Source organism: Alosa sapidissima, chromosome 4 (assembly GCF_018492685.1).
Source record: "Alosa sapidissima isolate fAloSap1 chromosome 4, fAloSap1.pri, whole genome shotgun sequence".
NCBI classification, from domain to species: domain Eukaryota; kingdom Metazoa; phylum Chordata; class Actinopteri; order Clupeiformes; family Clupeidae; genus Alosa; species Alosa sapidissima.
This window is the reverse complement of record NC_055960.1, coordinates 8,395,454-8,420,167: the sequence shown is the minus strand read 5'-3', so window position 1 is coordinate 8,420,167 and position 24,714 is coordinate 8,395,454. Positions and strand designations below refer to the sequence as shown.

Here is a 24,714-nt window from a genome sequence, read left to right as displayed (position 1 = left end):
CCCACACCATACTGTGTTTCTCCCTCGGAATTATTCTGTAGATTAATACATTAGTCATCTCATATTCCACTTGAAAATATCCTTTATTAAATTCCTTTGAACTTGACCATACATATTGTGTGAGTCTAAGGAAAAAGTGCTTGTAGACTGAAATTGAACTGGTGCAACAGCAGCACAAGTTTTAGAGTTCTGTTTTCTCAAAATGTGCGGTTTCATCAGAGTATTAAACTCTGTCGCTTGTTGGCCGTTCTCAGGATCACCGTGGCAACACCATTGGCCAGTGGCTGAACGTGTCGTCGGAGCGTAAGATGCTGCAGCTGTCTCACGCCCTCAACCCAGAGGCTACCCAGGGCTACTACATGCTGTCTGTGACCGGAGAGCAGGGTACAGGGTCTCATCAGTTTCAAGTGAAACAATATGGTATGTTGTTGTTGTCTAGCGTGACACGTGTGTGTGTGTGTGTGTTAGTGGCTTCTTGTCCCAAAGTGGGCGTGTCCCTTCGTGCTAGTCCTCCTCCAGAGTCCCACTTTCATTCCAAACTGATGAACATTCCACACTCATATTCCACATTCCACACTCATATTCATGAACATTGCACACTCATATTCCACATTCCACACTCATATTCATGTGCAGATGAACATTCCACACTCATATTAATGAACATTCCACACTCATATTAATGAACATTCCACACTCATATTAATGAACATTCCACACTCATATTAATGAACATTCCACACTCATATTCATGAACATTGCACACTCATATTCCACATTCCACACTCATATTCATGTGCAGATGAACATTCCACACTCATATTCATGAACATTCCACACTCATATTCATGTGCAGATGAACATTCCACACTCATATTCATGAACATTCCACACTCATATTCATGAACATTCCACACTCATATTCCACATTCCACACTCATATTCATGTGCAGATGAACATTCCACACTCATATTAATGTGCAGATGAACATTCCACAAAAGGTTGTATATTTAGCACAAGAATATATCTGTTATAAAGTCATCCATGTATTTAGAAGACGGGTTGGAAAATTGTCTTGGCGGACAGCCACCAAATCCAGTAAGTGACGAGTCCCTGACATTTTCCCTCACTACACATTTGGCCTACAACCTTTTTAGTCTGTTCTTGTAAGATTAGCAATCCTTCAAGATGACGCGCTATACAGCTTTGTTTGTGTTTATATATAATATGTATAGCTATATAGGTTTGTCAGTATGTTTTTTAGGATGTTTTAAGAATAGTGGAAAGCCAACTGGCACGTTTAGGATAATAAAGTTTTTTTGTTACCATGGCGTCTCTTCCTCCTTTCAGTTTTACCCAAGTTTGACGTGACTCTCAACAGCCCAGAGTCAGTGAGTGTGGGAGCAGCAGAGATCCGACTGCAAGCATGTGCCAAGTAAGTGACATGGGGACGGGTCATTCTCAGGAAGTTCATGTGCTTTGCTGTCAATGTGTGAAAAACATGGATGCCACAACAAAGGTTAAAACATATGCTCACCAATCTGAAATACAACTGTGTTTGCTTAAAAATATGGTGTAAGATGCTGGTGAAAGAAGGATATGCAGATTTCAAGTGACAAAAATGGCAAATTCCCAAGTTCACATTAAAACTGCTGGACATGAAAGTCCACATAGACTACAGATGAACTACAACGTGACTACAAAATTGACGACGAGCCCCCAACTGGGCAACTCCGGTGAAGTACAACAATAACATCTTCAAATAAAGTGATCCGGTGAAGTACAGCGGCCATTAAATGGATAAATCTTCAAACAGAGTGACTTGGGCTGCATCTAGATACATAGATAGATACTTTATTGATCCCCAGGGGAAATTCAAGAATCTCATTCATCTCAAAGCTCTCCTCGCTCCTCCTGCTAGTGCCCCGGAAATCGTTCAAAGCTTATGGTCATCGAGGACGTCTCATTTATCTAATTGTTCCAAGCTCGATGTCATCGAGGATGTCTCATTTATCTAAATGCAACCAGAGGAGGAGAGAATGAGGAGAGGAGGAGAGAGGCGACAGCGCCGATACGCGAGGAAATACGAGAGCATCCTATGGGGAAGTGTTCGGACGAAATTGTGCGATCATGGTCAAAGTCAAGTCGACTTTATTTATATAGCGCATTTCATACAGCGGTCATTCAATGTGCTTTACATAAACAAAAACAGGAATAGCTGATAAAAGCATAGAAGGGCAAGATCATAATAAAAAGAAAACGCACAAGGTAAAATCATTTAAAAATAAAGAACAATTAATAAGAAAAAAAGTAAAGTAATAAACGACAAGGTAGAATAAATATGTAGAAACAGTTTGGTCTGAAGTAAAACTGGCTACAGTTGGGGCCTTTTTTGATATCAAAAACCCAACAGTAGGTTTTACTAACAGGTTTTTCACCTGGGACCATGGAGGCATGTCTGATGGGTATTTAGGTCCTGCTCCATTTACTGATTTAGAAACAAGTAGTAGTGCTTTAAAGTCAAGTCCCTGCACTGGCTTCCAGTAAGTCACAGAATTAAGAATTGGAGTAATGTGGCCAGTTCTTTTTAGTTTTTGTTAGAATCCTAGCTGCATTTTTGTATCACCTGAAGCTGTTTGATAGTCTTTTTAGGAAGGCCTGTGAACAGTCCATTGCAGTAATCAACCCTGCTGGAGATAAATGCATGAATGAGTTTTTCTAAATCATGTTTTGACATCAGCCCTCTAAGTTTGGCAATATTTTTGAGGTGGTAAAAAGCTGATTTAGCTATCGCTTTCATGTGGCTGTTGAAATTTAGATCACTGTCAATTAATACACCCAAGATTTGTAACCGTACCCTTTGCTTTCAACCCTTTTGTGTCAAGGAGAGTGGCAACCCTAAGTCTTTCCTCCTTTTTACCAAATATAATTACTTCAATTTTTTCTTTGTTCAGCTGAAGAAAAATTTGAGACATCCAGGTGTCGATTTGTTCTATACACCGAGACATAGCTTCGTCACCAAACGACTATGGTCCTCTTGAATCTAAGCAAATGTGTGTCATCTGCCATCACCCATCTTGCAGTACAGCTGCAGTTGATGGAGGTTGTTTTCACCTGTTAAGCGTTGTGATTGTGTGGTCTTTTAGCCTTTAAGCGTTGTGCTGTGTGACCTTGTATCCCGTGTTGACCTTGTAGGCCGTGATCTTGTAACCCGTGTTGTCCCTGTTCTCAGGTACACGTTTGGGGCGCCTGTGCCAGGGAAGGCTACTCTGTCTTTGTGTCGAGAGACGGATATCCGAGGATTTGGAGGCGATGACGTTGATCCCACACAATCAGTATGTTGGGAAGAACTGGTGGAGGTAAAGATCTACTTCCACATCATAGTTATTCACTCTTCTGTAAATGTTGCCTCAATATGACTGATTTTGATATTAACGAAATGAACATTAAAATATAAATTAACATTTGTTATGTTTGCCACACATTTATTTCATTTCTGGCATTTAAAATGAAGTTATAACAGTAGGGATTAAAGGGCCAAGTAGACAGTGGTGGAGGAAGTTTACATTCTGACCTACAATTCTAGAGACTGTAATTCTGGTTATCTACTAGGGTGATCTGCTGAGTAATATCATTCAGCAAAACAGGAGAGCCTGAAGTTTAACGGGGTAGACAAGGGAAACGTCGGGTGGATCGTAATGCCAATTATGCTGATTGAACAGAAAAGTTGCTGAGAAAGGTGTCTTTATGATTAAGTTCAGTTTCACTTGCGCAGACGCATAGACATTGAATGAGCGCTCACGTTACTACCCCCCAATTGTAGGCTATGCATCTTTATTTAATCACACACAATTAAGGAATATTTCCTAATCTGGAAAATGTTACGTTTTTTCCGGCCACCGGTTCATTAATAGTCTACCATTCATTTGTGCCGCAAATGATCAGACGTGTGACAGAAGCATGGGCATAGCCTGTAACTTCGCTGATCCGCGGATAGCCCTAACGCTGCAGATAACAGACAGAGAAAGGCACAGAACACAGTTGCATGTACAGTGTAGCCATGGGTCTGGTGAATATAGCCTACCGAATGCAGATGGCTACAAGCTCACGCTTTGCCTGGTCTAGACTAGAAGCTTATGTTTCTAAGAATGCACGTAGCGCTCCAGAATCTTTGGTAGCAACCCCCCGGTAAAACAAACGTGTTTGTCAGAGAGAAAAAAAAAAACTGATCATAAAATGTATCGTAAAAAGGAACGATGGTGTTGTAGAAATGTAGCTGAGTAAAAGTACAGATAATTGCTGTAAAATGTAACGAAGTAAAAGTCAAAAGTATGCACTATAAATTTTACTTAAGTAAAGTACAAATACGTGGAAAATTTACTTAAGTACAGTAACGAAGTATTTGTACTTCGTTACATTCCACCACTGCAAGTAGACCATACTTGTCAACCCTCCTGTTTTTTCCGGGTTTCGGACCTATTTTAACTTTTTTCCCACTGCCTTCCCATCTTAATATTTTTTTCCCCGTAAAATATCCCATATTTTAATACTCTCATAACATTAGCCCTACCACCGCACCTGTCTGTCTATGTAGCCTACTGTTGTCCTGTTGCTACCCCCTTGCCCTTCCAGCGAAGCAGATGTTTTCAAAGCATTGTTTTGCTTGCTTGAAGGCGACTTGGTGATATTAGTCTATTTAAGATAACAGCGTGGTTGTTGTGAGCATGATTTTGATGCCAATCTGTAGGCCATGTAACGGTAGACCTAGCTCTACACCTTGTTTAGTTAGTGCAGCAGTTTTGTTGTCTGATCTTCCTGTTGCTATCAGCAAGAATTCTATGTTGTTGATCTCGTATTTTGGGTGAGACGTGGGGATCTCCCTTATTTTCAACGCTCAATGTTGACAGCTATGAAGTAGACTGACAAACACTTCCTGAGGCTGTGATGATGCAGGTTTGTGGAGTGTTTAATTGTAACTGTGCTTGTTTTATGCCCACAGATGGACAAGTCTGGCTGTGGCTGTTATGTATTCTATATGGCAACATTTACACAGCAAGACTTGAACCAAAAACTGAGGGATATTCTAATATTCAAGGCCACAGTAGTTGAAGAAGGAACAGGTAAGCTAAAGGGACCCTTTTGAAAACTGTTTGTCCACCAAAGGTGCCTTGTCTATATTTCATTTTGTCTTCAGGTATCAGTCGTTCAGAGGTCAAAAACATAGATTTGGACTTCTCTCTTGGGAAACTCTCCTTTGTTGATACACCAAACGTAATTGAGGACGGGGCAGTTATGGAGGGCAAGGTAGGTGAAAAGGTCGTCTCTGCAAACACATCTGCCATGCATGCACTAGAAGTGCATGCACTAGTAGAACCTGCACTAGTAGAACAACAAAAACTAAAAGAACTGACCACATTACTCCAATTCTTAAGTCCTTGCACTGGCTTCCAGTGAGTCACAGAATTGACTTTAAAGCTCTATTGCTTGTTTATAAATCAGTAAATGGAGCAGGACCTAAATACCCGTCAGACATGCTTCAGCAGTACACACCTTCGCGTCCTCTCAGGTCCCAGGTGAAAAACCTGCTAGTAAAACCTACTGTTAGAACTAAACATGGTGAAGCAGCTTTTAGCTGCTATGCGGCTCAGCTGTGGAATCAACTTTCGGATGACATCAAAAAGGCCCCAACTGTAGCCAGTTTTAAATCTAGACTTAAGACCAAACTGTTCTCAGATGCTTTCTGCTAACTGTGCCAAGTTACAAATTCTGAATCTGCCTTGATAATTATTCTACTTTATCTTTTATTACTTTTTTTTTACTACTTTTGCCTTTGTTTTTTGCTTACTAATTATCCTTTATTTTTAAATTATTTTACCTTGTGTTTTATGTTTTCTTTTTATTATGATCTTTACCTTTTAACTATTCTTTGACTATATTGCCCTTCTATGCTTTTATTTGTTATTATTGTTTGGTTTTGTTTATGTAAAGCACATTGAATGACCTCTGTGTATGAAATGCGCTATATAAATAAACTTGACTTGACTTGACTAACCTTGCATGCAAAATAATTGCCCTTCTGGGACAAATAAAGTGTTACTACTACTTTCTCTGCAGATCAAAGCGACCCATTACAATGACACTGGCATCGCTGGGAGGATGGTCCATCTGTTCAAAGGTCCGAGATGGAATGCAGAACTTCTGCTGAACCTGACCACAGACTCCGTTGGAGTGGCCCAGTTCTCTCTCAACACAGCTCCTTTCCCAGGGGACTTTGAGCTCTTTGTAAGCTGGTCACTAGAGTCTTCTGGAAAAATCAGTGAATGCACTGCAGAAAAGCTACGTCTAGTGTCTATGTGAACGTGTTGTGTATAGATTGTGCACAAGCTAATGCTAGTATATTTGAGTCTCTGCGTGTGAGTGCGTGATGCGTATATTCTACACAAGCTACTGCTAGTGTAGTTGAATCTTTGTGTGAGTGTGTCATGTGTATATTGTACACAAGCTAGTGCTAGTGTAGTTGTGACGGTGCTTTGTGGAAGATCCAGGCATTCCTCCTTTCTCATCTCTAATGCCTCTTCCTTTCCAGGCCAGCCTAACTACAGACACCAACACATACAGACCATATAACACCCCATACTATGACTCGGCATCAAAGTCTGTGTCCAGATTAAGAACAGCATCTCCAGACTCGGCGTCCTCCAGCTCTCTGGCCATAATAGATGACAAAATAGATGATGCTCTTCAGTGTGGCAAAGACGTACCCATCACCATTAAGTACACCTTCACTGGGGAGACTTTCAACGCAGACTCTGTGGATGTCATTTATATGGTATGTGGAATACAGGTTCCATTACAGACATCTAAAGTCCTTTGAATACTTTGTCATTAGGTTTCCTTGTTTGTTGCAGGTTTTATCAAGAGGACAGATTGTTCATCATGGTTTTGCTGAAGCTTCAGTGAAGGGTTCTCCACCAGTAACTCTGGGTGAGGTTTCCTTCCAGTTGTCCGTCAGTGCTGAGATGGCCCCCTCAGTGCAGGTCCTGGCCTACTGTGTCTTACCCAGTGAGACGGTTCTGGCTGACAGCAAAACCTTCTCAACGGAGAAGTGCTTCATAAACAAGGTACCACACTACAGCATGATATTGTCATGGTAGCACACTACAGCATGTTGTCATGGTAGTGCACTACAGCATGATGGTTGTCATGGAACACACTACAGCATGTTGTCATGGTAGCACACTACAGTGCAATGGTGTAATGGGAGCACACTACAGCATGTTGTTGTCATGGTAGCACAGTAGAGCATGTCATGGTAGCACGCTAGATCAAGGTAGTGGAAAGTTGTCTTTGTCCTCCTCTGCTGCTCTGTGATTGGTTGATAATATGCTGTTGTGTACACAGGTGTCGGTGCAGTTCTTCCCCCCTAAAGCGGTTCCTGGAGAGAAGAGCTCCCTGCAGCTGTCCGCCCAGCCTGGCTCTCTCTGCGGCCTCAGCGCTGTGGATCAGAGCATCTTCATCCTGGAACCTGGGAAACGCCTGAACGCTGACAAGGTTACCAGCACCATGACGACATAGATCTGACCCAGAGGGGACTGGGCCTCTGACGCTCATATGTATTACTGCCCATTACTGCCTGAAGAGAGGAGGAGGAGGAGGGGGGGGGGGGGTGATGCCTGGAGAGAGGGAGGGGGGGGGGGGGTGGTGATGATTCCTGAAGAGGGGGGGGTGATGGGGAGGAGGGGGGTGATGATGCGTTCCTCTTCCCCTCTAGGTTTTTGATCTGTTCCCGCCGATGGACTCATTTGTGGATTATGAAGTTGAAGATCCAGTAGAGTGTCTGAAAGTGAGACCGCGGCGATCTTTGTACTATCCTCCGGGACTCTCTGCAACTGATGCCTTTGCAGCTTTCCAGGTCTGAAAAATAAGCACTTGAACACAGAATAAGTCCATATCCTAATGTCCATAATATCTGTGAAGGAGGAGTCTATCTGCATCTGTGTCTGTTTTAGAGGTTGGGGCTGAAGGCTGTAACTAACCTGGTTTTGCGGACACCAGACTGCTTACTGTACCGGGGGGAGACGTACCACAAGGGATTCGGTAAGAGCACTTAAACATGAAACACACTGTAGACCTTGAATTGAGACACTGTAACCTAATTTAACAATGAGGCTCAATTTACTTGGTGTTTGTAGACCTGACCATTGACCAAGGCCTCTGATTGCTCTAATTAACACTACAGTCCTGTGTCAATGCCATCGCCATAGCAATAACAATGGCTCCCAAGCCTCTCCGAAGGCCTCCAAGCCATTTGTAAAGCAGAAGATGTTATACCTACCAGTCTAAAGCAGAGAGCAGTTTGCTGTGGATGGCAGTAGTAGCACCTTATTTCCAGATCGCGTAGCGTCACAGAGAGAGAGATATGGCACATTCACTGCCTTCAGATCAGCGTAGCGTCAGAGAGAGAGATATGGCACATTCACTGCCTTCAGATCAGCGTAGCGTCACAGAGAGAGAGATATGGCACATTCACTGCCTTCAGATCAGCGTAGCGTCAGAGAGAGATATGGCACATTCACTGCCTTCAATATCAATGGGATCAGATCTCTTACGAAATTCTTACCTTTATGTCAGCAGTAATTGTTTAGGCGCAAACACAAATTCACCATTTAACAAGGGACATTCGAGGGACATTTAAAGTTTCCAATGTCGAGGGACATTTTCTAAATCTGTGAACCCCATTTTAATACCTTAATGCTGTCTGTGTGTGTCTGTCTGTCGTTAAACAACATGTAAAGGATTTGGTCAGCGTCAGTAGGTCAGTAGGTATGGGCACTCTACCTTTCATGTCCACAGATGCAGGCAGACTATCACCTCAAGCCTCTGCTGCTGACATGGGGGGTTAATCGTGATGTGCACCGGTGCCCTGACGTGGGGGGGGGAGGGGGAGAGACTGGGGGGGGGGAGCAGAGAGGGCAGGTACTGCATACTGCATACTGCACATGTTGTACGAGTTTGTTTCTGCTTGATAGGGTATCCGTATCCCAAGGTGGCCTTTGGAGTTGCTGGAAATGCTGCACCAGATGCTCCAGTGCCGGAAAGTGTTGGTGTGACTGTTCGTACAATCTTCCCTGAGACGTGGATCTGGGACCTGGCAGAGGTCGGGTAAGTGGCCATGTAGAATCAGGGATCCTGTTTCCAGCACTAGTCTCCAGCCCCATAACCAGCTCCCCATATCCAGCCCCATCACCGTTGCTCTAACGTTGCTCTAACGTTGCTCTAACGTTGCTCTAACGTTGCTCTAACGTTGCTCTAACGTTGCTCTTCACAGGGGGTCTGGAGAAACACAAGTCCCTCTCACTGTCCCTGACACCATCACCACCTGGGAGATGGAGGCGTTCTGCCTGTCCCCCCAGGGCTTCGGTCTGGCCCCACCAGTTCAGCTCACAGTGTTCCAGCCCTTCTTCCTCGAGCTCTCCCTGCCCTACTCCATCATCCGTGGAGAGACCTTTGAGCTCAAAGCAACAGTTTTCAACTACCTGCCCAAGTGCATCATGGTATTGCAACAGTTTTCAACTACCTGCCCCAGTGCATCATGGTATTGCAACAGTTTTCAACTACCTGCCCAAGTGCATCATGATATTGCAACATTTTTCAACTACCTGCCCAAGTGCATCATGGTATAGCAACAGATCATGCTCTGAGCATAAGGACTTTGAACTTTCTGGTAGCCAAAGTGTGTTCTGATTGAATTACTTAATTAGCTGTGTGTGTGTGTGTGTGAAACTCGATTCCCTCTCTAGCTTTTTATTTCAACATACTGTATTCGCCCCACAGGGTTACATTGTAGAATCATCCGACGTTGGTATGAAACATGGTGCCCATGATTTGAGTCGTCTGAACTCTTTATTTTTGTGTGTGTGTGTGTGTGTGTGTGTGTGTGTGTGTGTGTGTATGTATATATACACACACACACACACACACACACACATATATACACACACACACACACACACACACGGTATATGTGTGTATGTATGGCTCTGTAAAATACTGTGTACCGTTGCATCTCGTGTGTGTGTGTGTTAAACGAGTCCCTCTCTGGTAGGTCACAGTGACTCCAACCCCTTCATCAGACTTCACTCTGACCCCCTCCTCTGATGGCCAGTACTCCTCCTGTCTGTGTGCAGATGGGAGAAAAACCTTCAAATGGACGCTAGTGCCCTCTGTACTCGGTGAGTAACGCTGAGAGAGTTAAAGGAAAGTGGGTAACTTTATTAGACACTGGGACCCTCTGTACTCTGTGAGTAATGCTGAGAGCGTAGAGACACTGTAGTAGTGGACACTGCTGAAGCTGACCTGGGGAAACTTGCCTGCAGGAGAGATGAGCGTGACTGTGAGTGCGGCCGCTGAGCCGTCTCGGACTCTGTGTGGCAATGAAGTGGTGACCGTCCCAGAGAGAGGCCGCGTAGACGCAGTCACTCGCTCCCTCAAGGTCAAGGTAGGCATGCCAGTAGTCCTGCACAAGAACCTCTAGAGCTAAAATCACACTTCTAACATCTGTAACTTCTCTTTTGTAAGGCGGAAGGAACCGAGAAGGCAAGAAGTTTCAGCTGGCTCTTATGTCCAAAGGGTGAGCTCCAATCTTCTGTGTCTATAGTTCACGTGTTGTCCTTATGCATACTCTATGGAATGTATTAATAGATTCTTGTGTTAAAAGGAACCTGATGCTATTCTTGCATGCACTGTTATGTCCATGTATTTTGCCCAGACCTTTATTCATATTAGACCACTGGCCATTGGCCTGCTTGGCCCCCAACTCAGTTCCATGTTGTGTCCACAGGGGGCGCCCTGACGGAGGAGGTGGAGCTGACACTCCCAGGGGATGTAGTTAAGGGATCAGCCAGAGCCTCTGTGTCTGTGCTAGGTACCAACAGTCACATACAACACACGCTTCATATGCACAGCAGAGCCTTACATTGGCTGACTGACTGCTGAAACCCTAACCATGTTTGTCCAACACTCCATGCCTCCTGCAGGAGACATCTTAGGTCGTGCTCTGAAGAACATCGACAGCCTCCTGCAGATGCCTTATGGTTGTGGGGAGCAAAATATGGCCGTCCTCTCCCCAAATATCTACATTCTGCAGTACCTGCAGAACACTGGCCAGCTCACTGCAGACATTAAGGAGAAGGCCACCAACTTCCTCAAAAGCGGTGAGATGTTCTCTTCCTTTTGACAGTAGAGGGCAGTAGAGGGCACATGTCTATGTTCATTATTATGTATCCATCCTGGATAGTAAACCCCTGAACAAGATGGCACCTCTAACTTTTGAGTTCTGTGTGGTAGGCATGACTAATGACTATTTCCCATTTACCTTTGTAGCACCGGGTTGAACCCCTTTTGCCTTCAGAATTGCCTTAATTCTTTATAGCATACACTACCACTACCTCACGGGATCAAAAGAGTATACATACTTATATCTACCAGTCAAAAGTATGGACACACACACACACACACACACACACACACACACACACTACATGGTACAACAATACCTACAACATCCAAAGTATGACAGAAGACAAAGCTCTCTAGAAATATATTATGACCATGTGTCACATTTCGTATTCTTCACTGTTTACCTCTATATCAAATTTGTTGATAATTGATTATTTTATTGATTTGATATTATTAAAGCCAACTTCATTCTTTTGAAGCAGTGCCTCCCTGTGGCCACACCCCTGGACACGCCCCTGATCTTTAGCAGTGCTCTCGATCACGTCTACATGCCTAAATGCATTGAGTTGCTGCCATGTGATGGGCTGAATAGATATCTGTTAATGAGCAGTTGAACACATGTGCCTAATACAGTGGCTGGTGATTTGGAACATAATAATGAGTAATATGGTTCTAATCAACAGGATACCAGAGGCAGCTGAACTATAAGCATCCTAATGGAGCATACAGCACGTTTGGAACAGGAGATGGAAACACATGGTGAGTCCATCCTGGTTCACAAAGTAAGACACCTGTAGACCACAAGACTCTTGATGTTGTTCTATCACATGCTTTTAATCTGGACATGGTTGATGTAATAGATACTGCATTCTCTGACCACAAATCGGTAACGTTTAATGCGCCGTTTCCCATGATTCAACACATGGCTACTAAAACATCACAGTGCCACTCAAGGAGGTCCTCCCCCTCTACGGCCTCAAATGCATCCTCTCCCCGATCTCTGCACTGAACAGGTGCTTTAAAGCTAATTGTGTTTCTGCATTAAAGCGTAACTCACCAAAATGCAACCTAGGGTCGTCTTGTGAATGTACCCGAGTCAAACTTTCATTTAAAAGCATAATTAGGACCGAAGCGCCACTTTTAAGATTGACAGTATTGTAATCGCCTTGTAATTATTGTATTGCCCTTTATACTGGAGTTGATGAATCATCTCTTGCAAGAGTTGGTACAAAACGCAACCGCTAGACTGCTTACCAGGACAAGGAAACGGGAACACATCACTCCAGTACTGCACTGGCTTCCTGTTAAATTTACAATCCAGTATAAAGTGGCATTGACTGTTTTTAAATCACTAAATGAGCGTGCTCCCGGTTATGTCACAAACATGCTGAACTTTTCCACTCAATAACGACCACTAGGATCTGCATCCCACGCAGAGCTGCCGAGCCAAAGCAAGGAGCGCAGCGGATGGAGTTTTGTTGGAGCGCTTTTTAATTTGGAGGCCGGAGCAGCCCCTCTGTTCCGCTCCGATTCCGCTCACACCAAGAGTCTGAGGCCCAAATTCACCCAGATTTCATTAGGGATGTGCCGATCCAGCTTTTTGCACTTCCGATCCGATACCAATATTGTAGCTTTTAGCATCGGCCGATATCGATACCGGCCGATCCAAGCATGTATTAAAGATTAAAGATATTTACTTATTTTGTTGTTATGCTCATGTTGAAAAGGGTTTTACTCTTAAGAACAACTAGCCAACTTAATTAGGTTAGTTTGAATAATCCACAGTGGTTGGTAATGAGAAGCTGACCTGTTTATTCTTAACAGGGTTAAATAAATACAAAATAATAAATAGTCAATTAACCACACAAACTGAATTGGCATCAGTGCTCTGCTCAAGAGTGTAAACCAAGGCTTAAAAAAGCCATCAGTGTAAACAATATTGTAAACAATATAAAATTACATATAAAAGCAACACACACAAAACCTGAGTAGAAAATAGTCAAATTACCACACACACTGCATTGGCTATAACAACCCAAATAACTGTCACGCCTTCTACAGTATTGCTATCTCCTCCACACTTTACTGCTCCATCTCCATACTCCAATTTCTACTGTTTGCCCTGGCTGCAGTCTGAGCATGATGGGGAGATTCTTCTTCACAAAGGTGATCATTTCAACATGCTCAGGTGTCAGCCTGCTCCTGTGCTCATCAATGATAAGTGAGACTGCGCTAAAAAGCCTCTCACTGTTGCGTTTTAAAAGCGAAACTGATGCCACAACTGGTCTGTGTTTGCTGAAGTAACCTAGGCTACATTTTTTATTACAGAAAATCAAGCAACATAGCAAGTAGGCCTATCTACACTATTTAGAGACAGGAGCTTAAGTTTACCGCGACAACAGCTGCCACTAATTCACATCGTCGTAGGCTGCGCTGATGCACAGACTAAACGGTAAAAAAAGTTATGATGGCCTACTGGAAGCTTCTGCCCTTTTGGATGTGTAGAGTTGTAGGCCTAGGTGCACTTAGTTGTTAGCGATTGACCAGGTTGCTTTTTGAAATGAAATGCGTTTGTTAGACTTTAATAGGAAAATTAAAGTGCGTGCTGTGCCTATACATTACACAACAATCTTAAATCGCGGAGATAGCTTTGCCTGTCTAACGAATGTTGTCAGCAGCAACATGCATAAGAGCCTTAATAGTAAGAGGGTCTCGCGGACACTCGCGGTCGCGGTTAACATTTAGGCTATATTAATTCAACTGACATGAAATGTTTGCTCGATAACTTTAAATTCTTAGTTGGACATGCACAGACAAGTGGGATGCTGGACAGGTCGCTAGGTGTGCTGAAAAACGCGGACCGGATTTGGGGGGAAAAGCTGAAAAACTGGAATGGATTACCTACATCGGTGCGCTGGAAAACACGGACCGGAGTTTTGAAAACAAACTGTATCGGGAGTCCGGATCGGGCCGATCCCATATTTTTTGCTAATATCGGCGGCCGATCCGATCCAAATATCGGATCGGGACATCCCTAGATTTCATGTCTTCGGAATGAAACCAAGACCGTTACATTTCAAAGATATTGGCCATAGTAAGTTCGTTAGGGATGGAGTTGCTAAATATTTTAGAAAGGAAACTGAATGTCATAGCCTAGGGCCTACTGTACAAGCGTACTATTCCTACAAAACAACTAGATACTAATAATGTAGAGCAAGAACATCCATGTGGTGGTTCCAGTGAGTAAACATTGATTTTGGAATTTAAGATGGTGTGGAATTTTGCGGAAACATGAGTGTTACGGAGAGCAAAAACGTGAGCAATTTGAATATGCTTCATATCAAGTAGCCTAAGGCTGAAGTATAACTTGGATGCTAAACCTGTGTTATTTAGGCAATTAATCCCACTGATCCTTTTAGTTTTAGGTTTATGTGTATTGACATTACCAAGCTTGTTCCTTGTTGCACTGTCGGTGTTGCATTATCTTTTACAATAAATGTTCTATGAGTGACATTGCCGTTGCTCTTAGATCTTTGGGATTTACGTTTTCTAAGGTGACAATTTGGCTTGTAGATTATTGCTTAGTATTATATTAGTAATAGTAATATTGCTTAGAATTGCTTTAAATTGCTTAGTATTATATTAGTAATAGTAATATTAGATTAGTGCTTTCAGTATCCATGCAACGCCTCTGGAACAGCTTACCACCGGAACTCTAATCGGCATCACCTGTGACTGTTTTTAAATCCCTACTAAAAACCCATCTCTTCAGCCCCAGCTGGGGCACCTGCACCGTACGGCGGCGGCCCGGGTCCGATTCCCGCCTCGTGGTCCTTTCCGGATCCCACCCCGACTCTCTCTCCCATTCACTTCCTGTCACTCTCCACCGTCCTATCATTAAACGCATAAAAAGACCAAAAATATATTTTAAAAAAATTTATTATATAATATCTAAAAATTTTTTTAAAAAAAACCATCTCTTCAGACTTGCTTTTAACAGCCACTGAGCCTGTGGAACTATGGATTTGATGCCACTTGTATTTTGTCTGTATATTTATATGTCTGTTTCTCTCGTTTTGGTTTTTGTCTGGAGGTGTCGGCTGTAGTTGATGCTTGAATCATCTTTTAAACTCTGTCTTTTTTAACTGTGAAGCACTTTGGAATGTAATGTGCTATAGAAATGAAAATGACTTGCATACAATGCTCCTAACCTTAGACCACAGCTCTTACCTCTGGACAGAAGCAAACTCAGCGTTGTGTCCATCTCTTCTCCCAGGCTCACTGCATTTGTGTTGAGGTCGTTTGGAAAAGCAAAGTCCTTTGTCTACATTGATCCAAAAGTTATAACGGATGCGAGCACTTGGCTTGGAGGAAACCTTCGACCAGATGGTGTTTTCAATATGCAGGGGAAACTCTTCAACAACAGAATGAAGGTCTGACCTGTATGATACTGGATGCTGAATTCTATTTCATTTCTACTGCTTTCAGCACCTGGATTTCAATCACATGCACGTGCAGGTCGAGTGTTTATATCAACAAAGTCACTCGTGACATGGGGTGACGCATGACCCCGTCCTGGTACTTAAGGTGTGCTCACCCCGGAAGTGACCTCTTGAAATCTTCTCGTGTGGAAGCAGGTTGTTTAGAGTGTTGGCATATTTTCGTGGACGAACGCTGGAATCTTTTCAAACCGTACAGTTGGAGCTGCGATTTTCTCGCCCTCTTATAAGACTGCGATTTGTCTACGTGACTTTCTATTATGATCGGTAAGTACACTTTTCTTTATTAATACCGTTACGAGTGAGCTCGCTCTACTGTGGCAACTAGGCCTATGTGGAATCGTTTGGGTGTTTTTTCGCCTTCTAGCGATTCAGGGTGCCTTAAATACATTTTTGTTTATTGAAATGCTTTCGCGGTCTCGCGGGCTTCTTGAGTTAATGACGGATCTTGTGTTTTCCGCAACATCTTCCTAAGTGAGTTAGAATTCAAGCGAATTCCGCTTTTGTATTGGAAGTGCTAATTTCACGTTTATGAGATTGTTTGTTCGCGTTTTCAAACGCTCTCTTCTGTTTCTTATTTCTAAACTAAGGTGGCGAGGTGAGCGCGTGTTCGCTCCTTATTTGCGCATATTTGTTTAGCCTACTGCGTTTGATAGCCTCCCTGATTTGTTGCGTTTGATTAGCCTCCCTGATGAACTGGAGGATGGCCACGATAAGTGTCCAAGCTGTCTGGGCATGGAACACTTAAGGCAGGGTTTGACAGACCAGGCTTGCATGAATTGCAGTTGCCTGAGCGTAGCTGCAAGGACTGCTAGGCTAGCCCAACTAGAATGGGGGTTAAACTCCCAACCACCCCCTGCAAGGAGCCGCATGGGATCCCCAAAAGCAGAAACGCAGAGCAGACACACGGGAGGCCTCTGCTAAGAGGAGGCTTAAACTCCCTACGCCAGATCCTTTAAACCAGAAGGTAGAAGACATGGCTTCGGAGTTCACTCAGATTAAAGCGATGCTCCTTAATCTACAAGGGGAGCACAGCCTGCTGGCGATCACGCAGCAGCCGCTTCAAGGTCTTCATCAGAGCAGCCCCCTGTGCTGTCCCCAGCTGGGGGTGCCCGAGAGGAGGATGGGCTCTCCGAGGCTCTGATAGAGAGCACATCGACGGTTGATGAGTGGGCGGATGATCTGGGAGATGTAGAGTCTTATGGCTCGTACACCCAGGATGCTTCTGGACACAGCTCACAGAAGGGCTCAGTTGCTAGCCACACATCAGCGATCAAACCCGCTGTGAAGATAGCGCTGGCACGCCTGGGCTTAGATGCAGCACCAGCGCAGGTAGGCCCCTTCTACTGCATCTTTTAGCGTGCCTCCTTCAGCTCCTTTCATTGAGGAGTTACAGAGATGCTGGGCTGACCCCAGACGTTTCTCCCATCTCCCCAGCGACTGCAGAACCCTGGCTAGTATGCAGGATGCAGCCAGTCATGGGCTGGACCGCATGCCGTTTATAGGGCCGGCACTTGCCGCCCTTATCCTTTCACCTGATGAGGCATTAAGGCCAGATGCACGTTGTCCCCGGCCACAGTGTCGCCTGACTGACGAGCTTATTGGGAAGAGCTATGACTCACCGGCGCGGGTTGCGCGCATAGGCAACTCAATGTCGCACCTTATACTGTCCCTGTCACAGACCCTCCAGTCCTCTGGAGCAGACCAGTCGGCAGAAGTGCTGAGTGAGGCCTCACTGAAAGCATTTGGGTACATGACAAGGGAACTGGGGAGACTAATGTCGTCCCTGACCCTGACACGGCGACAGATATGGCTGGCTCAGTCACCATTGTCTGAGCCCTGCAGGAAAGCCCTTTGTTGTCTCACGGTGGTTCCTGGACAACTCTTTGGGCCTGCCGCACAGCAAACGCTCGAACGCAGCCTACAGGTAACGCAAACCAGGCAGCAGTTTGCTAGCCTGCGCCGTGTATCCGTTCGGGGACAGAGGCCCGCTACGGCGGGTGATACTCTTCAGCCAATAAGGCGGACCTTTGCACAGGGGTCAACAAGGCCAGAGCGGTTTCGCCGGCCTGCTGAGAACCAACCCTCACAGGGAACGGCGCACGCCTGAATATTGCCCCTTTCGGAATAGGAGGGGGCGAGGAGGTAGACAGTGACGTCTACAGGCCGGCGGTCGGACGTTTCACCAGAGAACAGCTCAATTACTGGGAAGTGAATACAGCAGACCCCTGGGGTAGTGTCAACCCTGTCAAAAGGGTACACCATCCAGTTCAAGCACCGACCGCCGAGGTTTCAAGGGGTCAAAATGACTGAAGGACCAGGGCAAGGCTCTGGCCCTACGCCAGGAGGTTCGGGCCCTCCTGGAAAAGGGGGCCCTCCAGCAACTAGGGTCACCATCACAAGACTGTGGGTTCTATACACATATTTTTTAATTCCAAAGAAGGGGGGTGGACTTCGCCCCATACTGGATCTAAGGCTGTTGAACAGCCATCTAAAGGTATTCAAATTCCATATGCTTCACACAGCAGAGGTATTACAAAGCGTCAAGCAAGACGTCTGGTTTACAACCATAGACCTGAAAGATGCATATTTTCATATTCCAATTGCACTTCACCACAGGCAATTCCTCCGCTTCGCTTTCGAGGGGAGGTCTTACCAGTTCCGGGTCCTGCCATCGGAATCTCTCTGGCCCCCCGGACCTTAACAAGATTTGCTGCGGCAGCCCTGGCTCCGCTTCAAGGCAGAGGTATGCGCATCCTTCTTTACCTAAATGATTGCCCTTGTCTGGGAACAGAGAAGCCAGAGGCATTAAGGGACTCAGCCCTGCTAGTCGCTCATGTCACCAGGCTAGGGCTAACTGTGAATTTCGGGAAGAGCTCCCTAATCCCCAGCCAGCAGACGGTGTTCATTGGAATCGAAACTGGACTCGCAGACAATGAGGGCAACCCCATCTCAGAGGAGGGTAGGCGAGATTCTCCTCTGCATAGTGTGATTCAGGAGAGGCTGAGCTCTGACGCTCAGGTCCTTCCAGGCGCTGTTGGGCATGCTTACAGCAGCTTCTTCCGTAGTCCCCCTGGGCCTTCTTTTCTTTGAGGCCTCTCCAAATATGGATGAACAGGCTAGGGTTTCATCCAAAGCACCACAGGCACAGACTGGTGACCGTTACCACCAGTTGCCTAAAAGGGTTACAGCCATGGAAGAAGCATTCGTTCCTGACTGCCGGGGTTCGTTTAGGGATCATACCTTCTCGCAGAGAAGTGGTAGAGACCGACGCATCCCTGGCCGGATGGGGGGCTGTTTGGCAGTGCAGAACTGCCCAAGGCACATGGGACCCTTGACAGAGGGAACAAAACATAAATTTGTTGGAGCTACAGGCAGTCGCTCTTGCTCTCGAGCATTTCCTGCCAGTCTTAGCAGGGAGACATGTCCTTATAAGGACAGACAACATGTCAGTGGTTTACCATATCAACCACCAGGGGAGCACAAGGTCTCTAGCATCCCTGAGGCTGATTCAGCAGCTACTCTCATGGGCCTACCCTCGGCTATTGAGCCTGAGGGCAATGCACATCCCAGGCACACGGAATGTCACAGTGGACTTCTTGTCCAGGCAACACCCCGATCCAGGGGAATGGAGGCTGAACCTAGAAGTGGTGCACGCCATCTGGCACCAATATGGCAGAGCGGAGGTGGATCTTTTCGCCTCTCAAGCCACAACACACTGCCCCCTCTGGTTCTCACTCAGGGAGTCAACAAGCCCCTTGGGCCAGGATGCGCTGCCGCATGGGTGGCCCCAGCAGCTCCTATATGCATTCCCCCCACTCCCGCTCATACTACCCACTCTAGAGAGGATTCTCTGGGAGGGCCACCAAGTGCTGCTTGTAGCCCCCAGGTGGCCAGGGAGAGTCTGGTTCCCGGTGCTATGCAGCCTACTGGACGGACAGCCTTGGCGTCTCCCTGTGCGCATAGACCTCCTCTCTCAGCTGGGTGGCCGGATCTGGCATCCGAACCCAGCACGATTGCAACTTTGGGTGTGGCCTCTGAAGGGCCTGAACCACTGCTAGGGGCATGTGACCCTGCAGTGGTACAGACTATCCACAACTCACGGGCACCTTCCACTAATGCGCTTTACGCTAATAGGTGGAAGCTTTTTATACAATGGTGCCAAGAACATGGACAGGAGCTATCCTCAGTTTTCTACAATCGCGGTTTGATGACGGACTGGCGGCATCCACTATCAAGGTGTATGTAGCTGCAATATCAGCTAGGCATAACAAGGTAGAGGGAGTTACAGTGGGATCCCATAGTCTGGTGACCCGTTTTCTCAAGGGTGCTCAGCGACTGAGGCCCCCTCAAAGAAGGATGATACCTTCCTGGGACTTGCCGCTGGTGCTGAATGCACTGTGTCGGCACCCTTTTGAACCTCTGGGGAGGTCGGGATTAAAATGGTTGTCTTTGAAGACTGCTTTTCTCCTAGCCATGTCATTGGCGAAGAGAGTGGGAGAGCTACACGCGCTGTCTGTCAGCCGGGAGTGCCTACAATGGACTTCCGATGGCACAGGGGTGACCCTGTGGCCGAACCCGGCATTTTTACCTAAAACCTTCTCTGCAACGTATGCTAACCAGCCGCTCAGTCTGGGAGCATTCGAGCCCCCAGCCCAGGGAGAGGAACCGGGGCAAGGTGACATTCTTTTATGCCCAGTCCGAGTATTGAAAGCCTATATCGAACAGACCGCTGCCCTCCAGCAGTCACATTCATTATTCATCTGCCACACTGGACATGCGCGGGGCCTGGCTTTGTCCAAGCAACGGCTATCCAAGTGGATCGTGGAGGCCATCAGCTATGCCTACTCTGATAGTGGCTTACCGGTTCCACCTCGCGTTCGTGGTCACTCAACTCTGAGTGTAGCTGGGTCATGGTCAGTACTACGCGGAGTCCCACTTTCCGACATATGCATGGCGGCCTCATGGGCATCGACTTGCACATTTGCAAGGTTTTATAGGGTCAATAGCCACAGCCACCCTCTCAAGCCATTAAAAGGGTATGTAGATCTTCTTCGTGACCCTGTTGGAATTTGTCATCCAGGTGCTGAAAGCACCGCCTCTGGCGGTCAGTAGAAATGAAATAGAATAATTGTTACGTATGTAACCGCGGTTCTATGAATTTCGGATGACCGCCAGTCACTCGGAAGGCGAACGAGAAGATTGCCAAGAGGTCACTTCCGGGGTGAGCGCACCTTAAGTACCGGGACGGGGGTCATGCGTCACCCCATGTCACGAGTGACTTTGTTGATAAACACTCGACCTGCACGTGCATGTGATGGAAATCCAAAATTCATAGAACCGCGGTTACATACGTAACCATCGTTTTCAGTGTTGATGAGAGTTTTTCATTGTTTTATAGGGGGGTGTAAGCGATGATGTAACAATAACAGCTTACATCGCTGCATCAATGCTTGAGCTGAATATGAGCACTGTTACGGTAGGTAAATCTGTCTCAAACCATCTCCTCTATCAAAGGTTTCATTGAGATGCTTTATCTTTTCCATAGCTGTCTGAACATGACTAGAAAGTCATACCCCTTTTGTACCGCTCATGAGAAATATAACCTTTGACCAGAATGTTTAAAAAATAATCTATTTTTATTACTTCAGCAAGAAACCATGAGGTTCCTGAAGTCCTCCGCCAGTGACCGCTCCAACACCTACACCACCGCTCTGCTGGCCTACACCTTCAGCCTCGCTGGGGAAGCAGACCTCCGAGCTGAGCTGCTGAAACACTTGGACAGCGTAGCGACCTCTGCTGGTAGGACACGTTGTGCAGTGTGCCAGAACCGACATAGATGAGCAAACACGTGCATCTGCTGCCTTTATCTCCTACGGCTCATGTCTTTATCTCATACGGCTCATGTCTTCAACGAGAAGATATGATCACATATCGCCAGTACTAAAATCACTACACTGGCTCCCAGTAAAACAAAGAATTGATTTTAAAATACTTCTTATTGTTTTTAAATCATTGAATGGCTTAGCCCCATCATATATCTCTGATATGATCACTGCATATACTCCAGCCAGATGCCTACGGTCCTCAAGCAAAGGTCTCCCCGAGAATCCCGAGAATAAATACTAGTTCCGCTCATGGTGCTTTTAGTCACTATGCCCCTACTCTCTGGAACTCCCTACCTTCTGAACTGAAATCTTCCCAATCAGTGAACTCTTTTAAAAACAGACTGAAAACATATTTATTTGCCTCAGCTTTTGGTTAAAATTGAAGGTCTTTCCAAGTTGGTGTGGCGACTTTCATTTTTATTACTTTTATCAGAAATTCTTATTTCTAGTACCATTTTTTTATTTTACTATTAATGTGTTTTAATGTCTATTTGATAATGTTTTCTAAAAGCACATTGGAGTCTGTGTATGCATATGAAATGTGCTATATAAATAAACTTGAATTGAATGTCTATCTCCTACGGCTCATGTCTTCTCAGGGAGTCTCCTGCACTGGTCTCAGTCCTCATCAGAGCAAGCTGATTCCCTGGCAGTGGAGACGAGTGCTTATGTGCTGTTAGCTGTTCTCACCAAACCCGCCCTGACGGCTGCAGACCTGGGCTATGCTTCCAGGATCGTCAACTGGCTGGTGAAGCAGCAGAATCCGTATGGAGGCTTCTCTTCCACACAGGTGCTCCACACACCTTTCCTTTCTAAGCTGTTTGTGTGTGTGTGTGTGTGTGTGTGTGTGTGTGTGTGTGTGTGTGTGTGTGTGCTGACGGCTGGGTGTGTGTGTGTGTGTGTGTGCTGACGGCTGGGTGTGTGTGTGTGTGTGTGTGCTGACTGCTGGGTGTGTGTGTGTGTGTGTGTGTGCTGACGGCTGGGTGTGTGTGTGTGTGTGTGTGTGTGTGTGCTGACGGCTGGGTGTGTGTGTGTGTGTGTGTGTGCTGACTGCTGTGTGTGTGTGTGTGTGTGCTGACTGCTGGGTGTGTGTGTGTGTGTGTGTGCTGACGGCTGGGTGTGTGTGTGTGTGTGTGTGTGTGTGTGCTGACGGCTGGGTGTGTGTTCTCTCAGGACACGGTGGTGGCACTGCAGGCTCTGGCTCTGTATGCCACCAAGGTCTTCAGCCCACATGGCTCCGGCACAGTGACCGTGCGGTCAGCAGGGGGCGACACACACCAGTTTGATGTGAACCAGCACAACACACTGCTGTACCAGGAGAGGGCGCTGCGCCACGTTCCTGGGAAGTACAGCGTGGACGTGAAGGGCTCTGCATGCGCTTCTGTGGGGGTCAGTGGAAAAGAACTTGTTTCTAAACTATTGATGATGGATACTCTGTCCGTGACATTTCTTCACATCTCTCGCCCTCTTCAACAGGTCGCTCTCTTCTACAACATCCCCACTCCCAGTAAACATTCAACCCTGAGCATTAAGACTCAAGCCAAGCCTCTGACTGAGGGACAGTGCAACAAGGCCGATGGGCAACAGGCCTTCAGCCTCCACATCACAGTCCAGTATGTGTGTGTGTGTGTGTGTGTGTGTGGGCAGCAGGCCTTCACAGTACAGTATGGAGCTCCATGCAGCGCCTGCTTCTGCTCTCTTTGACTGAACTAGTCTGACCGCATCCGTTCTAATAGTTATTCCTCCTTTCTTGTGCAGATACACATCCGTTCTAATAGTTATTCCTCCTTTCTTGTGCAGATATAACGGACCACTGCAGAGCACGAACATGGTGATAATAGATGTGAAAATCTTATCTGGCTTCACTGCTGACGCTGAAAAAGTAAGTTGTCCCTCCTACATCTGTTGCTCTGTGTGCACCATCCATAATGTTGCTGATGGAGGCTGTGTTGTGTGTGTGCACCATCCATAATGTTGCTGATGGAAGCTGTGTTGGTGGGCGTGTGTGTGTGTGTGTGTGTGTGTGTGCACCATCCATAATGTTGCTGATGGAAGCTGTGTGTGTGTGTGTGTGTGTGCGCGCACCATCCATAATGTTGCTGATGGAGGCTGTGTTGGTGTGTGTGTGTGCGCACCATCCATAATGTTGCTGATGGAAGCTGTGTTGGTGTGCGTGTGTGTGTGTGTGTGCACCATCCATAATGTTGCTGATGGAGGCTGTGTTGGTGTGTGTGCACCATCCATAATGTTGCTGATGGAAGCTGTGTGTGTGTGTGTGTGTGTGTGCACCATCCATAATGTTGCTGATGGAAGCTGTGTTGGTGTGTGTGCACCATCCATAATGTTGCTGATGGAGGCTGTGTGCACCATCCATAATGTTGCTGATGGACGCTGTGTTGGTGTGTGTGTGCACCATCCATAATGTTCTGTGTTTTAACAGCTTCAGGGCAGCATGTTTGTGGACCGAGTTGACAGGAAAGATGACCACATCCTTGTGTATCTGTCAGAGGTAAGGCCATCTGTAAGAATCCTGGTTTTCACTGAAACATGCTGCACCTACTTGCGCTCTGTCCATCTGATGTGATGTGTTTCTTTTGATTTCCAAACAGGTTCGAAAGGATATACCTGTTGACTACGAACTGACCATCCAACAGGATTTGCCAGTCACCAACCTGAAGCCAGCAGGGGTCAAGGTGTATGACTACTACCAGACCAGTAAGACTCCATAGACCAAGACCAGCATTACATATATGTATAATTACATTGCCATGGATACAGCAGTGCTAGTAAGCCCCTGACCAATGAAATCTCTCTCTCTCAATCAGGTGACCAAGCTGAGGCTGAGTACTCCTCCCCTTGTGCAGGTCAGTTAGTCTGCTGAGTCCTCTAAAGAACAACAACAGGTCCCAATATTCTATTTAACGTGTGTGTGTGTGTGTGTGTGTGTGTGTGTGTGTGTGTCCTCCCCTTGTGCAGGTCAGGGGACAGCAGAAGGAAGAGGTCATTAAGTGGAAATTATTTTGACATTTCAACTCTTTAACTTGCTGATGTGTTTGATTGTATATCTGTAATAAATACTGCAATCCTA

General features: G+C 45.9%; 1 protein-coding gene across 1 annotated transcript; it reads left to right on the top strand.

Moving 5' to 3' along the window:
• Positions 1-233: 233 nt before the first annotated feature.
• On the top strand, positions 234-24,714 carry LOC121706384 (alpha-2-macroglobulin-like protein 1). The gene is made up of 30 exons (XM_042088065.1): positions 234-420; positions 1,352-1,436; positions 3,234-3,360; positions 5,001-5,121; positions 5,196-5,305; positions 6,116-6,283; positions 6,588-6,830; positions 6,910-7,122; positions 7,403-7,552; positions 7,773-7,913; positions 8,011-8,098; positions 9,031-9,163; positions 9,330-9,555; positions 10,107-10,233; positions 10,378-10,499; positions 10,580-10,631; positions 10,842-10,925; positions 11,038-11,214; positions 11,923-11,998; positions 15,516-15,672; positions 21,140-21,217; positions 21,390-21,540; positions 22,226-22,416; positions 22,800-23,015; positions 23,103-23,239; positions 23,427-23,508; positions 24,067-24,135; positions 24,236-24,341; positions 24,452-24,490; positions 24,603-24,714. The coding sequence occupies exons 1-30, from the start codon at positions 309-311 to the stop codon at positions 24,632-24,634; spliced, it is 3,813 nt and encodes a 1,270-aa protein (XP_041943999.1). The 5' UTR covers positions 234-308; the 3' UTR covers positions 24,635-24,714.